General features: G+C 43.0%; 1 protein-coding gene across 1 annotated transcript in view; it reads left to right on the top strand.

Annotated features, from left to right (window-relative positions):
• NCAPG2 (non-SMC condensin II complex, subunit G2) overlaps positions 1 to 20,513 on the top strand; it is a 61,015-nt gene that overhangs the window by 24,246 nt on the left and 16,256 nt on the right. Inside the window, exons 14-26 of the mRNA XM_008573970.1 lie at positions 315 to 467; positions 4,709 to 4,931; positions 5,260 to 5,363; positions 8,576 to 8,749; positions 9,498 to 9,568; positions 10,425 to 10,578; positions 10,693 to 10,866; positions 11,660 to 11,776; positions 11,869 to 12,009; positions 12,438 to 12,537; positions 15,540 to 15,727; positions 17,044 to 17,184; positions 19,886 to 19,989. Coding sequence (XP_008572192.1) covers positions 315 to 467; positions 4,709 to 4,931; positions 5,260 to 5,363; positions 8,576 to 8,749; positions 9,498 to 9,568; positions 10,425 to 10,578; positions 10,693 to 10,866; positions 11,660 to 11,776; positions 11,869 to 12,009; positions 12,438 to 12,537; positions 15,540 to 15,727; positions 17,044 to 17,184; positions 19,886 to 19,989 — 1,844 coding nt within the window. The remainder of the gene's footprint in view (positions 1 to 314; positions 468 to 4,708; positions 4,932 to 5,259; positions 5,364 to 8,575; positions 8,750 to 9,497; positions 9,569 to 10,424; positions 10,579 to 10,692; positions 10,867 to 11,659; positions 11,777 to 11,868; positions 12,010 to 12,437; positions 12,538 to 15,539; positions 15,728 to 17,043; positions 17,185 to 19,885; positions 19,990 to 20,513) is intronic.

The following is a 20,513-nucleotide window of genomic DNA, read 5'->3' as shown; positions in this document are numbered from 1 at the left end:
CCCCCTCCTACCCCCCTCCTCCTCTTCCTCCCCTCCTCCTCTTCCTCCCCCTCCTCTTCCTCCTCCTCCCCCCCTCCTCTTTTATGGTTGCTCTAATCTCATTTGAACAAAATGATGGATGGACTGATCATTGGTTTTTGAAACTATGCTTTTTATATGAAACTGTTTTAGAAAAATGTTATTTTCTGTAGGTGTGTTTATTTTGCTAGTAGTTCTAGTAAAGATGAACTGAACACTTTCTTAAATGAATTTTTCTTACCTGAACTTTTCATTGGCATGTTCTGATTTCAAACTGTCTTTTTCTGTCATTGTAGTGTCTGCCAATAATTTTGGATAACAAACTAAGCCACCCATTAATAGAACAGCTTTTGCCAACACTCAAGTACAGTCTCCACGACAATTCGGAGAAAGTAAGAGTAGCCTTTGTGGATATGCTGCTGAAAATCAAAGCCGTGAGGGCTGCCAAGGTAGTATAAGTAGGATTTATCTTACTTAAGTCGTGAAATAGATAGGCATATTTGTTTTCATCAAAGAGAACAACCAAGCAGGGTTTTTTTTTTTCTGACAGAGCAGTTTTAATTCCAAGAGTTTTAGGCATCACATCATAAATAAATTGATATATTTGGCCAGTTGCTTCTGTCAAAAAGTTTTGTTTTGTGTTTTTCATGGAAGATTCTAGAAGTATCATCAATGTGTGTTTTCTTTTTGAAAGACATTAATGTAAGCAACCCCCACCTCTTGTCATATTTTTGTAATGCTTGAAAGTTTTTATTGAGCTTTTTGGTGTAATATTTAAATGCTCGGCACCTAGTAAGCACTTAAATATTACTTGGGGAAGTGTTAATGAGGAGTGCACCCCACTCACAAAAAGAAGCAGAGAGATGCCTGCTTTATAGTGAAAGTGCGCTTTGGCAGTGGGTAGGCTGTGGAAGGGACTGTTCCAGTTCTACCTCTGTTCAGCTGTTTGATAAAAGCGTTGGTTACAGTATTCTGGACTTCATGGTCATTGGTACACTGTGAGCTTGCTTCTTCCACATGTAGGTCTCAGAAATTTACTTTAAAATGCGGCTTTGTCGTGATGGCACAGAGTTGGGAAGTAACCTGATGGTGTTCATCAGTTGTGGGGCAGCTGGGGGACTGCATGTTCACATGAGGAGCTATGCTGGGTGCCGTGGGAACGGGGGAGGAGTTTTTGTGGGGTTTGTGTGGAAATGCCTCTAAGATGTTCAAGTGTAAAAGCACAGTGTAGAGTGTTGATGGTGTGCTACCAGCTGTGTGAAATGGGGAACACACGTGTGCATGTGCATGTCTTTGCTGGGACCCTTGGAGAGCAGGAAATGGCCGCAGTTGCCCGAGATGAGGGGTTGGACCTGCAGGGACAGGGACGATGCAGAGCTTGCCACTGTGCGTGATGCGTGTTGCTTTGTGCCTTTTGAATTTTATCTGTTAATTTTTCTGTTAAAAAAAAAACCGAAGAATATTTTGTGTGGTCTACATAGCATGAATACCCAATGTCATACCCAATTGAGTTGTTTAGGCACTTTTGTTGAAAATTTCTGACATGTGTGGTCCATTTCTGGACTCTGCTCTGTGTGTTGGTCCATTGTCTGTCCTCGAGTACTTGCTGTGATCTTGCAGCGAGTCTTGTGGTGTGCATGCTCTAGCTTTGTTGTTCTTGCAGAATTCCTGGGCTATGTTAGATCCTTTGCATTTCCATATAAATTTTAGAGTCAGCATGTCAGTTTTAACAAAAAAGCCGGCTGCAATTTTGATTGCTTTGATTTTAACAGCCTATTAAAAACATAGTTCTGAATCTGAAAGGGACGTTTTGGCTTACTGTTGTGTGTGAAGTGTAAGTCTGTCTGCAAAGGACTATTGAGGCAATAGCTGGTGAGGAAATGGAGATAGTGGTTGTTTTTAGGTTGTTAAGGGTCTACTGAGGAGAACAAGGGAGGGCAGCAGATAGGACAGAGGACAGAAAGTCTGTGGCTGCCGCGAGACTGGATGCAGAGCTGCAGAGGCAGGAACAGAGAAATGAAGCGAGATGTTTGCCTCTCAGCCTCCCCCCTGCAGACTCACGGCACAGAGTGGTTTGGTCATGAGGCCCTGAGAAGGTTTGTTACTGGCATCCGAGCCAGTTCTCCCTGAAAGAGAAGGGGAAAGTATGCACGAGGGTTGAGCGGAAGCCAGCAGGAAGTGGGATAGCTGTTCTGGCTGACATCAGGGGTCTTGTCTACCAGGTAGGAAGGACACGCTGGCCACACAGAGGCTCTCCTGCGTGCAGTTCAGAAGGAACAAGAGCTACACTTCCTTTTATTTCCTTTGTTAGCCAGGGTAGGCATGTGCCATCGGATGAGCTCGGTGGCCAGGAGTCAGGTCTGTCCCTTTAATGTGTTGGCGTCAGTGCATAGCTTGTGTGCCTCTAATCTGCACTTTTTTTTTTTTGTCTTTTGTCTTTTTCCGTGTCCGGCAACGGATCGCAACCCTCAGTGTTGCCCCCGTACCGGACCGGGGACCGGCAACGGGATTGCAACCCTCGGTGCTGCTCCCGTGCCTCGCTCAGCCAGTGAGCGGGAACCGGTCTGTATGTGGGATCCGAACCCTTGGGCGGGAGCGCCGCCGCGCTTCCCAAGCGGTGCACTTATCCAGTGCGCCACCAGGCCGGCCCTAATCTGCACTTTTATGGTGTTGAAAGGCAGTAGAGCAGAGTAGATAAGAGCCAATTCAGCCTTTTGCTTAATCACTGGAAGTCTCAATTTCTTACCTGTAAATTGGAGATACTACTACAGTTGTTCCTCAGCATCTGCAGGAGATGGTTCCAGACCGTACAGGTACCAAAATCTGCAGATGCTCAAGTCCCTCAAACAAAATAGCATAGTATTTGCATATAACCCACACATATCCTCCCATATACTTTAAATCATATCTAAATTATTTGTAATACTTAATACTATAAATAGCTGTTAATACTGTATTGTTTTTTTGATTTGTATTATGTTGAATTGTGTTGTTATTATTATCATTTTTTTGACTATTTTGATCAGTGGCTGGTGGATGCAGAGAGCTAACTGTATCTACTTTTGGAGTTGTAAATTATAAGAAGTTGTGACACAGGCACTTAGTTCAGTGCCTGGCACACTTGGGTGTTTCCAGAAATATTATTTGCTGTCAAGCATCGTCACCCACAGCTCTGTTAGTGTGTGGTCCATAGTTACAACTTGATGCCTCACACTCGTAAATAATAACCATCTGGACCGTTGTGTGGGCCAGGGGGCTCTAGCACCTCGGTACTGAAAGAAAGGGACCCAGGGTGGAGGAGCAGGAGGAGGTAGAGGGAGTTGTTAAAATGGTTAGAGTGTGAGTCCTGGTGCTTGTCTCTGCCTTGTGCTCTTAAACCTTGAAAGCACCACCTCTGACTCTTACTGAATAAGAGTCTCTCGTCCCTTAATCTCCAAGCCTCCTTCAGTTGGGTTTGGAGTGTCAGTGGTAGAACACTCTTGTCTGTGCTGCTGGGGACTGAGAGCTGGAATGGTGGCTCTATCCTCTTTCCTGTGGTTGATTGAAGTGGCGGTGCTGGAGTCAAAGTGTCCAGTCTGGGATTTGGGGTTATATCTTTACTCCAGTAACGTTTTCAGAAATACCAAGAAATGTCTCAGTGAAGCATCCCAGGTGCATTTCAGGAGGAAGTAACGAGCATCAGATGCTGCAGAGATTCATCTGTGCTGAGGGCCTAGATATGTCCATTTGAATGTGCACTATGAGGTCGTCTTGACCTGGCAAAAACAGTTTCAAGGAGGATGGAAATGAGGTGGCTGCAGATGGAGGTGTCAGGGGGTGGAGGTGGGAGTGCTTGTGGCTGACAGCAAGAGAGGGCAGGAGCCAGGAAATGGAAAATGCAAAGAGAATTTCCTATGAGGGTTGGAGTGATGTGAAAAATATTTAAATGCTGATGATGAGGAGGAGTTGATCTTTAGAGTGAAGTCTGTAGAAAACTGCAGGGTCAATCAATGGTGCTGCCCTTGTCCAGCTGAGGAGGCTGCTCAGGGGAGCCCAAGACAGGGTTTGAACATTCTCCTGTAAAAATCTGCTTTCCTTCTGTTATTCTTTAATATTTCTGTCTTGTCTTGAGTTCTTGCTCAAAAGTTTGGCATTTTCTGTAGGCAACTTTTCCTTCTTTTGAATAGAGGGGCAATATGATCAGCTTTGATTTTTGCAGCTGTCGGTCGGTGGCGGCACATGAGGGTGGCAGAGGGAGTGGTGGGAGGGCAGAGTCCAGGCTGTGGAACCGTGGTGACCGGGCAGCTGGCCCTGGGAGGGGCGCTGTGGGAGGAGGTGGGGGTCCATGTCAAAACTGTTGTACATTTTACCTTACTTTTCATATTAAGAGGCAAAAAGTTGTGTGTCTTAAGAAATGTAAAATATGTTACAGTGATAACCACGCCTGTCATGAGAGTTTACTACACATCAGTCCTGGTGCTCAGTAAACTAGCCCTCCCAGCAACCATATGCCTGGATACCTTACTCGCCAGTGTTTTTCAAAATGTAGGTTTATTGATTTTAATTTCTGTACAGAAAAGTCATTTGAAATAAATTCTCTTGAATATAAAAATTGTTACTTTTTGGTTATGCTCCGGAAATTTTGCTTGAACTATTTATATGATTATAGGAACAGCTGATCATCCCTTCTGTTTATGTGCTTTATATGCAGTTCTGGAAAATATGCCCCATGGAGCATATTTTGGTTCGACTGGAAACTGATTCTCGACCGGTGTCTCGGCGCCTGGTGAAGCTCATCTTTAATTCCTTCCTGCCCGTGAACCAGCCGGAGGAGGTCTGGTGTGAGCGCTGCGTCACGCTGCTACAGATGAATCACGCTGCCGCCAGGAAGTTCTACCAGTACGCCCACGAGCACACCGCCTGCATCAACATAGGTACTGGGCTCTTTCTGCAGCTCTTGTTGTTTTTGACAGCTGGCTGGCACAGGGCTCGAACCCTGGACCTTGGTGTTATCAGCACCACACTCTAACCAGCTGAGCTGACCAGCCAGCCCCTGCCTCAGTTCTTGTGAGGTTTTTCCTCCTAACACATAACATGTTCTTTATGTTTAGTACTTGTCAATTTGATAAGTTTCGTCCTTTAATGCATTTTTAATGATTTCCCTTAAAGTAATACTTTTAACTATTTGGGATTATGATTTTACCATTAGAAAGTTAATTTTGTAACACGTAAATTAATTATTGGTTATTTGAAACGTTTTAGCAAAGCTGATTCATGGTATCCGCCATTGCTTAAACGCCTGTGTCCGGAGGGCAGTGAGAGCATGTCAGGAGGAAGAGGACGACAGGGGGAAGGAGAACGTAAGCGTAAGTAGGGCCTGGCGCCCAGCCGCCTGGGGGCATGGCCACTGGAGAGGGCAGGGCGCCAAGCTAGCAGCACCTTCCACACTAGGAGTGCTTTTATTTTGCATTTATCTACGTAGTATTGATATATAAGTAAATTATTTTGGAAGATCATAAGTAATGTTATTGAAAGAATTACCCTATATCCTTTGTAGTTCGTTTTGGAGTCCGGGTAGGATATGATACAGAAGAAAATTTCCTCCTTAGCAGTGTGTCCCAGGCTTTCTTTGCCCCAAACTTCTCTGTGTATTTTGATTCAGCCTGAGGAGAGCATAACTGGACTGGATTCTGGGTGTTGTGTATTTTACAATTAGTTGGGTGGTGGTGTTACTCATAGGCACTGCTGTGGAGTCTACTAGAAACATCTTGGGGTTGAATTCCTGGAAAGTTTTATTTAGAATTATCTTTTAAAAAGTTTATCAAATGGACTCTTTAGCTGCTATTTCTTCAGAATCCAGAGTAACCAATTATACCAAAAGAAAACAGTGCTTAGGACTTAGGCACACTTATTACATGTAAGTAGTATCTTATTAACAAACCCTGAAGTAATATTTTTGGTTCATTTTGTAGTGTACAACTAGATTAGGAAGCTGGCCTTCAAAAGAAAATTACAAAAAAACAGTTCACTTTGCTGAAACACAGCAGTGGTTGTTCACTGCGTGGTTGAGGGAACCTTGGTCTGATCCAGTTATGCGTCCTTCCTTGCAGAAGGTGGACAGGAGCTTTGCTTAGGACCTGATGATTCCTGTGGGCTCAGTCTCCTGTGGCCTGCCCGTGTTGTTGCAGCACATGCCCCGTCATGCCTTGACGTCCTCCAGCCCAGCCCCTGTGCAGACATTTTCCTTTTCTCTCTGTCCTTCAGTCAGTGAAGCTCAGTTGAAATTGTTCAGAAGGATCTTTACTAAAAAAAGTAGAGGAAAACAGATGTGGAATAAAGAACAAGAAGAGCATGAAAAATGTTAGTGAGGACTTCATCTTCACACAGCTGACCCTGCCTAGAGGTTTCTATCAGCTCACAACCCTTCCAGCCTGGATTTAGGAAACCCTCATTAAGAGTGTTCAGGGTTGGTTGGTTTTAGTTTTGGAGGAATTTGAGTCCTTCTCTTCACGATATTTCCCTGAATGTATGGATAGGGTGGGCAGAATATTTCAGGGAAGTGATCTGTTGCTGTTAATCAGTCTGTCCTTGGAAACCTTAGCTGGAGGGGCCACCATGCTGATTTTCACTCTGCTTAATCAGGGTGCTCTGTAGATCTCCACATATGAACCAGATAACTGACAAACAGGGGACCCAGTGTACCATGCTAAGGAGTGACCACACAGCTTCCTGCAGGCCATGCTTGCAGACTTGTACTGGTAATGGGAATGAGTTTTCAAAAGAGAAAAACATGTTTTGTAATAGTTGAGAGATTATTATATTTTTTAAATATGGAAGGAACTCTCCACTCCCATTGTTAATAACCTAGACATTACTGAGAAAGCTTGCATTATAACAATTTAGGTCAATTTCTGTACCACAAGAGAAGATAAGAGTTTAGAAAAATGTAGTTTCACTATATCCTATGCAAAAAAAAAAAAAAAATATATATATATATATATATATATATATATAATTTGTCACATAGGTGTTCTCATTCTAGATTGACAGGGTTTAGGAATACATAGCTTACATTTTAACCTATGTGAGAAAAAGTACAATTTTTAATATAGGTATTCTCATTCTAAGAACATCTGTATGACTAAAAAATTTTTGAAGTTGCCCTTTAACTTTTTCTCATTGGTATCTGCTAAAAGCCAAAGAATTTCTCTGCTAAAATGGATAGTTGGCTTTATGTTAAATGAGCTGTTGCTTAGGAGTTTAGCTTATTTCTCAAATGGTGTTCGTAAAGGAGAAGTGGTGGCTCTCCCATGAGACTTTAATGATAAGGATGTTATGTAACCAGTGGAACAGTACAATGTAAAGCTGAGTGCAGAATGAAAGCTTTTGTCAGTCTGTTATTTGTGTTTCTCTTTTAAGCTGTTAACAGTTTCTTTGCTCTTTAGATTCAACTAGCTGTAACCCATTTCAAAGCATTAAGTGCATGTTGAGATACCTAACTTTATATAAAAACTGTATTTGCTTTTTCTGTGTACCCTTATTAATCAAATTTCTTTTCCCCCCGTTATTGTTTTTCATTATGTTTGACCACTCAAAATACCAACACAGAAATACCAAAGCCTGAAATGAGTCACCCTTTTTGTCTCAAGGTAGTCTCCTTTTAGGAAATTGCCACCATCGTTAGTCACTGGACGGGCTCCTCATGGGCCCCATGAGCAGGTCTTGGCAGCTTATGTCTGTTCTGACTGTGATGGCACAGCCACAGTGCTCTCAGGGTGGCCTGTGTAGTGCAGCACAGGCTGCCTGCTCTGGGTGGAAGAGGAATTGTTAGATGTGTTTGTGGCTTGAACCAAACGTTCAGGAGCATGGTAACTGTGCACTACCAGCCTCAATTTGGGAAAAGGTAAAACAGCCCAGTATTCAGTGGTGGTTGATCATAATCATTGTACCAGTCCCTAGGGCTGCGTTCTCACAGGCTCCATCGAATGGATATGGCATGATCTGATAGGGTGGGTTTTTGTAGCGTGTTTCAGTAGTAATCATCTTTAATTATTTGAGGAAACCTCAAGAAGTTCATGGAAAAGTAGAATTAAAAGGTAATGCAAGTCTTTCCATGAACTTTGTGAAGTGCCCTCGTGTTAGGTTTACCGTGCTTCTCCCCCTCACCCCCCCATCTATTCACATCGAGGTTTGTGGTGAAAAGTGACATCCTTTAACAAACCAGTAGATACAGTGAGGAAAAAAGGCATGCTTTTTATTAGGGCATTATGTCCCTAGATGGAGACAGTTTATACACCTTTTGATTTCTAGAGGAGTCTTAATTCATATAAACTGTTTCTTTAAAAGACATAGGGTAACCGTAGAATTTATTTCTTGGGTGGGCTTTTATAAACAGATTTATGTCCCTAATAGAGGTTGTAAAATAAAGAATGAAGTTACCTTATGACACAGAAGTAGACTTGATACTCTACATTTCTACTGTTGGTCTGTAATTCTGAGATGTACTTTTAAAGGTATTGCTGTTATCCTTTAACAGTTATGATTAGATTCTTTCACAATAAAATTATTTGTGTTGTAGGTTCTGGACAAAACTCTGTCAGTAAACGATGTTGCGTCCATGGCAGGGTTACTAGAAATCATTGTGATTCTCTGGAAAAGTATTTATAGAAGTATGGAAAACAATAAGGAGGCCAAAGTTTATACCATTAACAAGTTTGCTTCTGTGCTTCCAGAATATCTGAAAGTATTTAAGGTAAGTCTTGAACCGCACTGTAAGCAAGATATGTTAAGATTATATTTGTTTAGGATTTAGCAACCTCCCTGGATCTGTTTTCTCATCTGTAGCAAAACAGTAAGGTTAGACTGGCACTTACCTTGCAGTACGATTGGTCTCTTGCCTTCCTGAGGGTGGAGACCCTGTTGTCTTCCCAATTTCCTTCCTATCCTCAGCTCCCAGAGAATGTCAACAGGGGTGTGCACTGGATTCTTCTGTCTCTGATAGGTGCGGGCACTATTTAGAATCTAATTTGATTTGCAGGGGTTTGAGAAAGAGGATTTTGTGAATATAAAGACACATGAGTTTTGTGGACAGTTTTGTGGCACACAGCAAATGTGTTTCTGAAGTACAGTCACGCATTGTATAGTGATGGGGATGTGCTCTGAGAGATGCATCCTTAGTGGTTCGACGTGTGAACATCAGAGCGCTTACATAAACCTAGATGGTGTATCCCGCCACATACCCAGGCCGTGTGGTAAGCCATTGTGCTCTTGGGACACCAGGATATACGCAGTCCGTCACTGACTGAAAAGTCATCATGTGGTACCAGGTCTGTTTCTTGACCTTTCAACAGGAGGCTTCCCTTTGAACGTTGAAAGGAGTACTATAGTTCTTGCTGAGCAACTTTGAAAGTATGTTATTCGGAAGTTGATGCAGGGGCTTTCACGATTTCCCAGAGTTTAAATACCCTTTGTTTGTTTCGTTTTCCTTTTTCTGCGCTTAGGATGACCGCTGCAAGATCCCTTTGTTCATGCTGATGTCCTTCATGCCAGCCTCTGCGGTTCCTCCATTCAGGTATTCACTGTAAAGCAGGAGTCTCCACCAGTGTTGTGCTGAATTCTTCATCTGACAGCCAGCAGACAAGCACACTCAGCTTTCAATGCACAGCTGCGTCCTCCGGCTGCCCTTCTCTCTGCCTGTCACCACAGAGACAGACAGAGTGGGAGAGTGTCAGGACGTGATTTTCAGTGGGCTCTGGGGGTGTCTAGTGGTAAAGGAGGAGACCACGAGGCACTACACCTGTTCCCCCACTTTACAGTGCAGGGGTGATTTTTAACACCTGGTGTGTGGAGCCTCATGCTCATGGTTCCGAGCACTTGGATGTGGCCGCTGAGTTGAGAGGTGCCACGAGTACAGAACACACATGGCATAAGGCCTGGGCATGAAGGGAGAGTATAAATGTGGATTGCACGTTAAGATGGTATTCTGGACAGATCGGGTTAAACAAGATGTTGTAGAGATTGATTTCTTTTTTTAGTGTGGTACTAGAAAATAGAAAATTACATATGTGGCTCTCATGATATTTTTTTTTGGACAGTGTAGCTCTAGAGTGGTTATCATCTCAGTAAAAATTGCTTATTTTTATTCATATTTATAAAGAAAAATGATGTTTTGATGCTAAACAAAAATTGTTCTGTCAGATTAGGAACTCTTTCCCTAGAATCTGACAGAGATGGCTGGTGTGTCCGTGATTATCAGCACTTCCCAGAGCTGCTGTCCCTTCAGCGTGTTGGAGGCTGTCGCAGTGCTAGCGCAGTCACAAGGGCTTGCTCACCCTCAGTTGTTAGCTTCTTGATTTTCCTGCCTTTCAGGGAGTGGGGGAATTGTTGCTGAAATACTAGTTCTGATTGCATGTATTTGGCGTTTTCAGCTGTGGTGTGATTTCCACACTGAGAAGCCAGGAAGAGGGCTCTGGGGACAGGAGCTACTGCACTCTGTTAGACTGTCTTTGCTCCTGGGGACAAGTGGGGCACATCCTGGATCTCGTGGACAGCTGGCTTCCTGTGAAGCAGCCCCAGACCAAGGTAGGTTGGCACCACATTTCCTTAAAGTTGGCTGAAGAAGGAGAACTGTGTATGAGAAATTACGTGCTCTTCTGGGAATGTGAGTTTTAATGAGCAGTCTATCCCTTTCCTTAGAGTAATTCGGCATCTAAACGAAAAGTGCAGATTCACGACCCGCGCCCACTGAAGCCTGAACTGGCGCTGGTGTACGTGGAGTACTTGCTGACCCACCCCCAGAATCGGGAGTGCCTGCTGTCTTCTCCCCGGAAGAAACTCAACCACCTTTTGAGAGCACTTGAATCGTCAAAGGTAACTTTATGCCCTGAAAGTTGAGTGCTTTCTTCCTGCTAGGAGGAGTGATGGAGTGAGGTGTGAGCTTTCCACGTAGATTGTCCAATCTGCTGAGCTGGGAAGAAATAGAGAGTGACTTTGTCCAGTCCTTCAGCCTGTGGCCAGCACCTCGAGACTGGTCTTTCTTGTGAGTGGTGTTCAGATCCAGTGTCCTGTCGGGTCTCTTAGGGTGCTAGGACTCACGTGGACAGTCCATGCTTCTCAGACCTTACTGTCTGCAGTGAGACTAGTGACACACGAGCTCTCTCCTGCCCCTCTCCTACCTCTGAATGTGGAGATACTGGCTCCCTTCACAGTCCTTGGCAGTTTTTTCTTGCAGCCTTTGGAGAGTGTTTCATGTGAATTTATAGTGCTCTCGGCACCCTGTGGAAGTCTTCGTTTCCTCCCTCCTGGGCTGGCTCTGGTCAGGCTTGCCCTCTGAACAAAGTCCTATTCCTGCTGCTGTGGGGTTGGTTGTGCCAGAGGCAAAGCTTCTGTTCAGCAGAGCTGGGCAGAAGATGGGGAAGGGGTGGCATAGAGGTCTGCTGGAGAAGAAGGCCAGGTCATCCAGGGAGGGTAGGGCAGGGCCCTGTGGACGGGATCCTGAGAGGTCATGAGCCTCACCTGGCAGTGTCTGCAGAGACCGGGCTCCACCAGAGTTGGTTGTCTTTCTGGTTTGCCTGCAGACCAGGTGCTTCTGATTATACTCGCCAAATAAAATGTTGTGGTGATTTATCAATCAGATGTGGCCCTTATATTTGTACTGTTACAGGCAGATCTGGAATCTCTTTTGCAGTCGCCAGGTGGGAAACCTCCTGACTTCAGTGAAGCAACCGCCCTGCGAGCCTTCAGTCTCCACTGCCGGCTGAGCATCCATCTTCAGCACAAGGTGCCTGCTCCTGCTTCTCCACAAGGGTGGGAAGTGCGTTCAGCAAAGCTGTTTCAGTACTGATGTATCTTTTTGTTGTTGTCGTTGGATAGTTCTGCTCAGAAGGAAAAGTTTATCTGTCCATTTTGGAAGACACTGGGCTTTGGTTAGAAAGCAAAGTTTTACCTTTGATTCAAGATCAAGAAGAAGAGTATCTGAAACTTCATAAGGTCGTTTATCAGCAAATTATCCAGGTTAGAAGTCTTAAGACACAGAAACCCTTCTCTTTACCAAGTTTATTATATGTTTCAAGATTTTGTTTTATGTTTTAAAGTGGTAATTTTAGACAGTGTTGCTCTTAAACATTTACAGTGGTATTTAAATACCTAGACTTTATCTTTTCACAGAATTATTAACTGCATAATTTTACTGTAATTTTACACATTGCATGTAATAGGTGTTCAATTATGTTTGTGGAATTACATAAAATATGTTTCTAGATTTCTTCCGGAAATAAAAATGAGAATTAAAGTCTCTTTATGGAAACTTCCTTAGCAAACATCTTTGTGAATATCTGCTTGATGTGTTAATTAGTGCGTCAGGCATGAGGAGCTCTGTTAGACTGGATTTGTTCCCTTTTTCTATGTAGCCTTTGTTGGAAATCACGTCTGTCTCTTAACAGACTTACCTGACTGTTTGTAAAGACGTTGTTATGGTTGGCCTGGGTGATCATAAGTTCCAGATACAGCTATTACATCGGAGTCTTGGAATCATGCAAACTGGTACAGTATGCGTCATTTGTTGGAGAACCATTTTAGAGCAACAAATACTCAAAACCAGTGCTTCCCCCTCTCCCTCCCTTTTTTACGTTGCTGGTCAGGACTTTCGCTTTTAAGTGACAGATGTGTGATGCTGACCAGCTTACACCAAAAAAGGGATTCATTGGTTGACGCAAGTGGGAAGTTCAGAGGTGTCTCTGGCATCAGATACGTCTGCATTCGTAGATTCTGGCGAGGGCCCTGGGCTCTACCCCTTCCTGGGGCTGCGTCACTGCCCGCATACTGTCCCCATGTGCTGGCTAGTGGCCAGTTCCTGGTGTCTGCATAGGACACCTCAGAGAGGCCTCGCTGGCTCTGCTGTGGCCGTGGCACCTATGGGTCGGGGTGTCAGTGGTGCCCCACAGGGACTGGAGAAAGGGGTGACATAGGGCAGTCTGTAGTAACATAATGTGATGCCCACGTTACTGCCTCCTGGGTCCTGAGTTAAAGTGTGTTCAGTGAGCAGGTGGGGGCAGCCACCTGGGCCCTGAGGCTAGTTCTCCAAGCCTATGTCAGACAGTGGTAGTAAGGGGTGTGGGGGTGGTGACCTGGGAGGGGTTGCACCTGGGGCCATTTCCATATCTCCTTGACTTTCTGATCACAGTCTCTGGCAAAGAAGAGCACTGTTGTGCTGTGACCACACCCCTGGCCCCTGATCCCTAACCCCCAACCTCTAACCACTAATTACCAGCCTCCTGCCCCACTATCACTGTGGTGTGGTCGAGTGTCACACAGACCTGTTTCTGGATGGTTTTTCCTCCATCCCAGTGCTGCATTTGGTTCTTACTAAGATCATAGAAGCTTCAAAATGTGATATCTACATTTCTTTAAACTGAGATATTTGCTAGAAGAGATTGATAATGGTATCATTTAGTAAATTCAACATTAAGTTTTAAAATTTAGATTCCATAAATTTGTCAATCAATTTGTAGTTAATCTGTTGGCAGTATCAGTCCATAATCTGAAATGTCTTCACAGCAGACTCCAGGGATGCCTCCCCTCCTAGTGCTGCTATTGGGGTTGGTGCTTTGATGGCGCTGGAGCCAGGATGTTGGTCAAGGTCCTTACATGAATATATAATAACAAAAACAAGAGTATATGTCCCTTGTCTAAAATATCCAAAGTTAAAGACCAAATATTAAATAGAACCAATATTATTTGTTTTAAAGTCTTCTTTTTTTAAAATTTAATCCTTTATAAGTCTTACCTTCTGTTGTGAAAACAGCATTTTATACTTAAGCTTAATGATAGAAATAGTCAAAATGATTTCTTTTTTAAACTTATCATTTAGGAATTGTTTTCTCCTAAGGACTGAATTTACTTTTAGTATTTACAAAGTTTACTTCTCTGAGGACCTAACGAGTTTTAGATCTCCAGTATAGCCAGTTTCATGACACAGGGATATCTTAGGACCAGACATAAGGTCCTAAGCTACTGACTTTACCTGAGAGCAGACCGAAGTGAGCTTTGTATTTGCACTTTCCACTAACCAGGATTCCAGGACAGAATCCACTGTGTAGGCATTCTTCCGTAGTGCGGTCACAAATGAGAGAGTACTAATAGAGAAACAAATTAATTTTAAAAATTAGTTATATTTTTATTACTAATATTTAAATATGGTCTTCTCCATGCTGAAGAGCTACTGAAGAAGAGGTGTTACTAGAACAACACAATTGAGTCTCCATGTGTAACCCGGACGTCAGAGTCCAAGCTCAGAAACATGAAGGTGCTTTGAAAAACACTGTGCATTTTGCAAACTGAGGCGCTAAAAATAACAGGGCTGTGGGAAAAGAAGACTTCCTAGTAAAAAGTAACAGCATGGTTGAAAAGGAATGTTACATTTCTAATAGTATATACAGGACTTTGTCTTAAATGAAGCGAGATTGATGTGAAGGGAGATTGACGGAGAGGGACGGAAGGCAGAGTTGGGGCCACCGGCGTGGAGCTTGGGGAGGACCAGCAGGGACCATGCTGGCAGGACAGTGGCCCCATGGCTCTTGCATGCTAAACTAGTTCCCTGTGGCTGGCTGCCCTGGACGTGCTGGGAGAGATGAGAGGGTCAGCGCTCCTGCACTCAGACCGACGTCCTTTCCTCCTGAGGTGGCTTGTGAGCTAGTGCCACCAGGGAAGCAAGTGGGATAGCAGAGCTGGCAACACTGTCTCTGACTTAGGTGCTCCTGGGCCACACGACTAATGTGCTGCATGTCTGTGTGTGCAGCAGACATGGTTCTTGGTTTAGTGACTGAGTAACATATATTGTTACTGTTAGGTTCCGCGAGACGGAGAAAAGGGAGAGACCCGAGCAGGCCTTATTTCAGCCAAAAAGCTTTATTCTACTAACGTGGAGGGGAGACTGAGCCAGATCAGTTCCCCCGAACAAAGGAAAGGAGGGGTTTATAAGCCTTTGAGGGTTCTGGCAGAGTAATGGGCAACTTCGAAATCAGTGGCATGCAAGGTGACACAGCACTTGTAGTCTGCTTACACCTGGTCGATTAGGGCATAGGCTTCTAATTAGTGTCGCTACTGTATCAGCTGAAAGCACTCCAGCCTGAAGCCAGCTACTGCAGCCAGCAAGACATTCTTTTGATGATAACAATCATGTTTACCCCTTCCCAGGAGGGGAATTTCGCTGCTCAGTTCCCAGGGCAGAAAAAGGAAAGGAAAGGGGACGGGGAGAAGAGGGAAAGTTGCTTAACCTGGCTGTGCTGATGTTAAGCCAGCCATGAGGCCTAATAGTTACTGTTATTGAAGATATTGGTTTTATACTTAAATGGAGCAAACGAAAGTTTTATTTATTTACGTTAGTTAGAATTTAGATTAATCTGACCAACCCGGTGTTTTCTATTGGCTCACCAGTAATAATCTTTTTAAAGTTTCTATCGTATACATGTGTTAAGTGAAAAATGTATACTGATTTCAACTAAATCGTGTGATTAGATAACTGATTTTTCCAATTTTCTCTCCAGTGAAGGGTTTTTTTTACATCTCATTACTTCTTGGCATTCTGAAAGAGGTAACTGGAAGTTGCTTGACTCAGAAAGCAGATTCAGATGGAGAAATTGTAGCGCTATGCGATACTGTCCAGAAAGTATTTCAGAAAATGCTGGAGTGCATTGCGAAGAGCTTCAGGAAGCAACCGGAGGAAGGCCTGCGGGTACTCATGCTGTCCCAGGAGGGTGACTGGGTGGAAGGGGGTCCCTGTGGGCTGGAGGGCTGGGTGCATGGAGACGGCAGCTGCTCACAGACAGGACCTCTTATTTCTCGCCTGTGCCGCTTGCTGTGGTGGGGTAGGTGAGTACCGATGCCTCTCGGGGTGCTCACCCCGCTGCTTCCAGGTGTGGGCCTGGTGGGAGTGGAGCTGAGGGAGCTGGGGGCCCAGCTGTCCTGCATCCCACATGTTGGTCCTGGGACAGGGTGTCACGGGCTGAGGCTGACCAGCAGCAGGACAGGAAGCAGAGGACTGATTGCTGTGGGCTCTGAGTACTCAGCTGTTACTACACAGAATTTTCCAAGTAGAATATACTTTTGAAGGTGCTAATTCTGATTATCTGTAGAGTGACAGAGACCTTGCCCAGATGAAGTGCTAGTTCTGTCATGGTTGTCCTCCCATCATGTGTACCCTCTCTTGGTTAGGAGAGAGTCACAGACCTTGGGGGGCCCGTGTTTCCCTTTGCTGGTGGGAAGCCGATATGAAGTGAGATTACTGAATAACTGACTCGTATGAAAACCCATATGCCGGATCTGCTTACTCCTGAAAAGAACATAATGTCAATTCCTGAACAAGAGCATACTGCTGTCAGAGAGAGCCTTTGTTTTTTCTGGGTAGTGGTTTAAAGATATCAGTGAGCTATTATTTTTTAATGAAGATTTTACAAAATGCTTAAATGGGAGGCTATTTATGAACCACTGAAGACTTGATTTTATTCTGTCCTTAGCTACTAGAGGTAATCGAAGGTTGTTGGCCATATTTTTCCAGGCCTGGGTCATATTTGAACTAATTTGAAATGTTTCTATTTTTGATGAGTTGTTGCAAGTGTATTGTAATTTGTGCTGAAACCTTTCATTTTCCCATCAAATCTTTTAACATTGGCTGTGTAGCTTCATTGAAACTAAACCTCATGGTTGATGTCTTACTTTGTCACCGACCCTTCCTTCTTTCCTTTCTTCTTACATTGATACTTCTTGAGGGTTTTCTTAGCTTTTGGGGAAAAAATGTCGTAATGGTCATTCCCATGGGCTGTAGTCATCTCTGTCCTCTTCTAGCCAGAGTGCTTAAAAGACATGAATCAGAAGCAGGAAGAGAGCAGGGGCCTTGGTAACAGGCAAACAAGATCAGTGACTCCTTGGACTGGGGCAGGGGGTGGGATGAAAAGGGTAGCATGAATACTTATTTTAAAGTGTCTTTTGGGTTTTTGTAAACCACGATTTTCAGCTCCACTAGAAACAACTGACCAATGTGTTTTCTTGCAGCTCCTCCATTCTGTTCAGACTCCTCTTTATGAATTCATAACTGCTGTTCAGTCTTGGCACATGGACACTGCCGTTCACCGGGGCGTGCTTTCTACTCTGATTGCTGGGCCTGTGGTTGAGATAAGTCACCGGCTGCGAAAGGTGAAGTGTATTGATCCTGGAACTGCTGTGTCTTTCTAGCTGTACAGATGCCATTTCTATTAGCACCACAATTTTAAGTTTTTTAAGGTGTTTTTTAAGAACTCAAACTTCGGCGAGTGGTACGTTTCCTAGCAGCTGTAGGTAGGAGTTGAATAGCTAGTTAGTATTTTAGAGCTATATGAGTATGTAGGGTGAAAAACATACGTAGATGTCATCACTCTTGATTAAAACGGAGATTTAAGTGAGTTGGTACATTTCTTAGGATTCTTCTCTCCTGATGAGATGAAAGCAGTCAGTCAGTGGTGAGCAGAGGGCAGGGCAACTCTGGACTATATTTTTATGGAATCATTCACATCTCTTTGCCTGCTTGCTATATTATTAGCCTTTTTTTTTTTTTTAATTTCTAAGAATAGGAAAATTGAACTTCTGATATCAGTTTAAACAGATGATTTGTTCATTCCTCTGTCTTATTTTCCTAGCAGTAGCTGCAGTACAGAAATTATTAGCCTATTTGGTGAAAGATCAACATAATCAGGATAATTCAAACCAAAACAAAAAGTTCTGTTTTATCACATGGATGCTCAAGGTGATCTTTTCCTCTTCATCTGACAGATGTACTTGAGTGAGGGAATGGGCAGTGACTTAAGAAGACAGTGAAAATAATGATAGGTGTTCTCAGGGTGAAAAGATGGGATCTGACCGGAACTGTCATTGAATTATATGCATTTATATATAAGTTACATAAGTTTTGTACTATAAAATCATGGCTAATAAAAGATGTTAACTAAATTCTGAAACATTAAATGGAACTTAAAGCTCTCCTTAAAGCTTGAAGGGGGGTCATTTTGGTTTAGGAAAGTAATTATTAGATTATACATAGAATAAAAGTTTTCTACCCTCTGTTCTATTTCCTTCCAGGTTTTGTGCATTGTTTCTATCTGAGATCATGGATTTGTCTTTTTTTATTAGTTTTGTCAATTTTCCTTCCATGTATTTGGGAGCTTTGTTACTGGGTCCATATGCGTTTACGATTGCTATGTCTTTTTGATGAATTGACGGTTGCATGCTTTTGAAATATCTCTCTTCATCGCCTATAATGCTTTTGCCGTGAAGTCTGCTTTGATATTTTTATAGCCAAACTAGCTTTCTTATGCTTTGTGTTTGCATAACATACCTTTTAAAAATCCTTTTATTTTTATTCTATCTTCTTTATATTTGAAGTGTGTTTCTTATAAACACTACATGGGTGGTTTTTTAAAAAATCCAATCTGACATCTCTGTCTTTTATTTGGGGTGCTTATAGTCTGTTTGGGGGTTTTTTGTTTGTTTTGTATTTTTTTGTCCGTTTGATTTTAATGAAATTATTGAATGTTTGGTTGTGGATCAGCAGTTCGGTGTTGATTTTCTGTTAGTCCCAATGCTTTGTGAGTCTCTCTGCTTTTCTTTCTCTCCTGCTATTTTGTGGTGAATTAAGTGTTTTTACTCTTCCAGTTTACCTTCTCTGTTGACTTTATGTACCTTTTGTGTAGTTGCTGAGTGGTTTCTTTGGAGATTCCAGCATGTGTGTTTAGCTATCATAGTTGCTTTCAGAAACCACGCTTGTCCGCGTACGTGGCAGGAATCATAACAATTCCTCGACTTGGTGTTCTCCAGCCCCTGTGCTATTGCCATGTGTTGCTTCTACAAAGGCTAAAAACCTCAAGATACATTTTTATTGTTTTTATTTTAGCCAGACAGTAGTAGTCTTTTGTTTCACTGTGTCAGAAATGCATTTGTAATGTTTATTTTAATGAGAAACAGTGCTATTTCATTTATAATGATGATTGAACTTAATCTCCAACTTTGTGTTGCAATCCTAGCAGGGGGAAGATGGGAAGGCTTACTAGAAGTGCCGTCTAGTCATGTCTAAGTGAAATCCCCTAAGACAGCCAGGAATTAGGCAAAAGACCATGGTGGAGAGATGGGGGATTGTGGGATAGGCATGTTCCCGCCTCAGCTGTCATGGTGGGGAGCAAAGACTTAAGCCCCCTCGTAGAGCAGGTATTCTGGATTTAGACTTTCCCAGGAGCCACGTGCATGTGGCATTCACTTGTCAACAGCAAGTGGCTTGTCTAACGTGAGGCTGATAATGAAGAACACAGGTCCAGGCAGGGCACCTGCTGCGGCTCTAGACCAGCAGTGCTTCTCTTCCAGCCAGCATCAGCAGTGTCTGGGAACATTTTTGATTGTCACAACTGGGAGAAGCAGCAGTGTGCTGTTGACACTGAGTGAGTGTGGGTCAAGGGTGCTGCTCAGTGTCCTGCTGTGCAAGCATGGCCTTCGCCACAGAGGGCCACCCAGGCCAGAATGTCAGTAATGCTGAAAGCCTGACCTAGACCGAGAATAATAAAGAGTTAAATTTGCTTAGCATAAAAACACATTATTTACAGAAGATAACAAATTAAAAACTATTTGACAAAAGACTCATTGAGTGACATGTCTTTTTTCTTTATTTCTGTGTCACTGAATGAGACACCCCTGTGTTTAATAGTAGATTATTCATAGTTATTGCAGTTAATAAAACATTTCAACAGTTAATAAAAGTCATTCTTTTGAGTTTCTGGAGAGTTATTCTCAAGTGTTGAAGAAAGCCCAAAACAATGTAAAATAAGTAATTAGCCCAGTCTCAATTTATAACTTCTTAATTTGAAACTTTTTTTAGGTTTCTGGTGTAGAAGAGCTTACCCCACCAGAGCGTCTTTCCGACCTTCCACCATTTTCAAGGTGTTTAATAGGAATAATAATAAAGTCTTCGAATGTGGTCAGGTAATCATTCTCTTTACTGTCCTGACACTCTCATTATGGCTGTAAGCTCTCTCAGCAGCTCTATTCCTTCTACTCAAATTTTTCAAAGGTGGATTTTTTTCTGTGAGAAAAACATTCTATAGAATTGTCTTTCCATTTTATCAGCAATTGAAAATATTTACATTAAATTTACACAAAGAAAAAAATCTAACTTTCTGTAAAGTATATTCATCTCAATAATTTCTGGTTATGCTTATCATAACAAATTCAGTAAAGAGGGAAACATAAAATATTGATGTGTACTGAAATACTCGTTGGCGTGTGTACTTTCTAAACTCTTTACTAGTTTAAGCATCAGTGCGGTGTTAGCTCAACACACAGCTGTTGTTCATTTCTCCCATCCATATGTCTCTTGACTAAAATTTTCGGGTTCGTTGTGGTACATCCAGGACCGTCAGATAACACAGGGATAGTTTTTTTTTTTTTTGTCTTTTTCCGTGTCCGGCAACGGATCGCAACCCTCAGTGTCGCCCCCGTACCGGACC

Source organism: Galeopterus variegatus, unplaced genomic scaffold, assembly GCF_000696425.1.
Source record: "Galeopterus variegatus unplaced genomic scaffold, G_variegatus-3.0.2 Scaffold978, whole genome shotgun sequence".
Lineage (NCBI taxonomy): Eukaryota > Metazoa > Chordata > Mammalia > Dermoptera > Cynocephalidae > Galeopterus > Galeopterus variegatus.
Note: the sequence above shows the minus strand (reverse complement) of the source record. Positions and strands in the feature narration are given on the sequence as shown.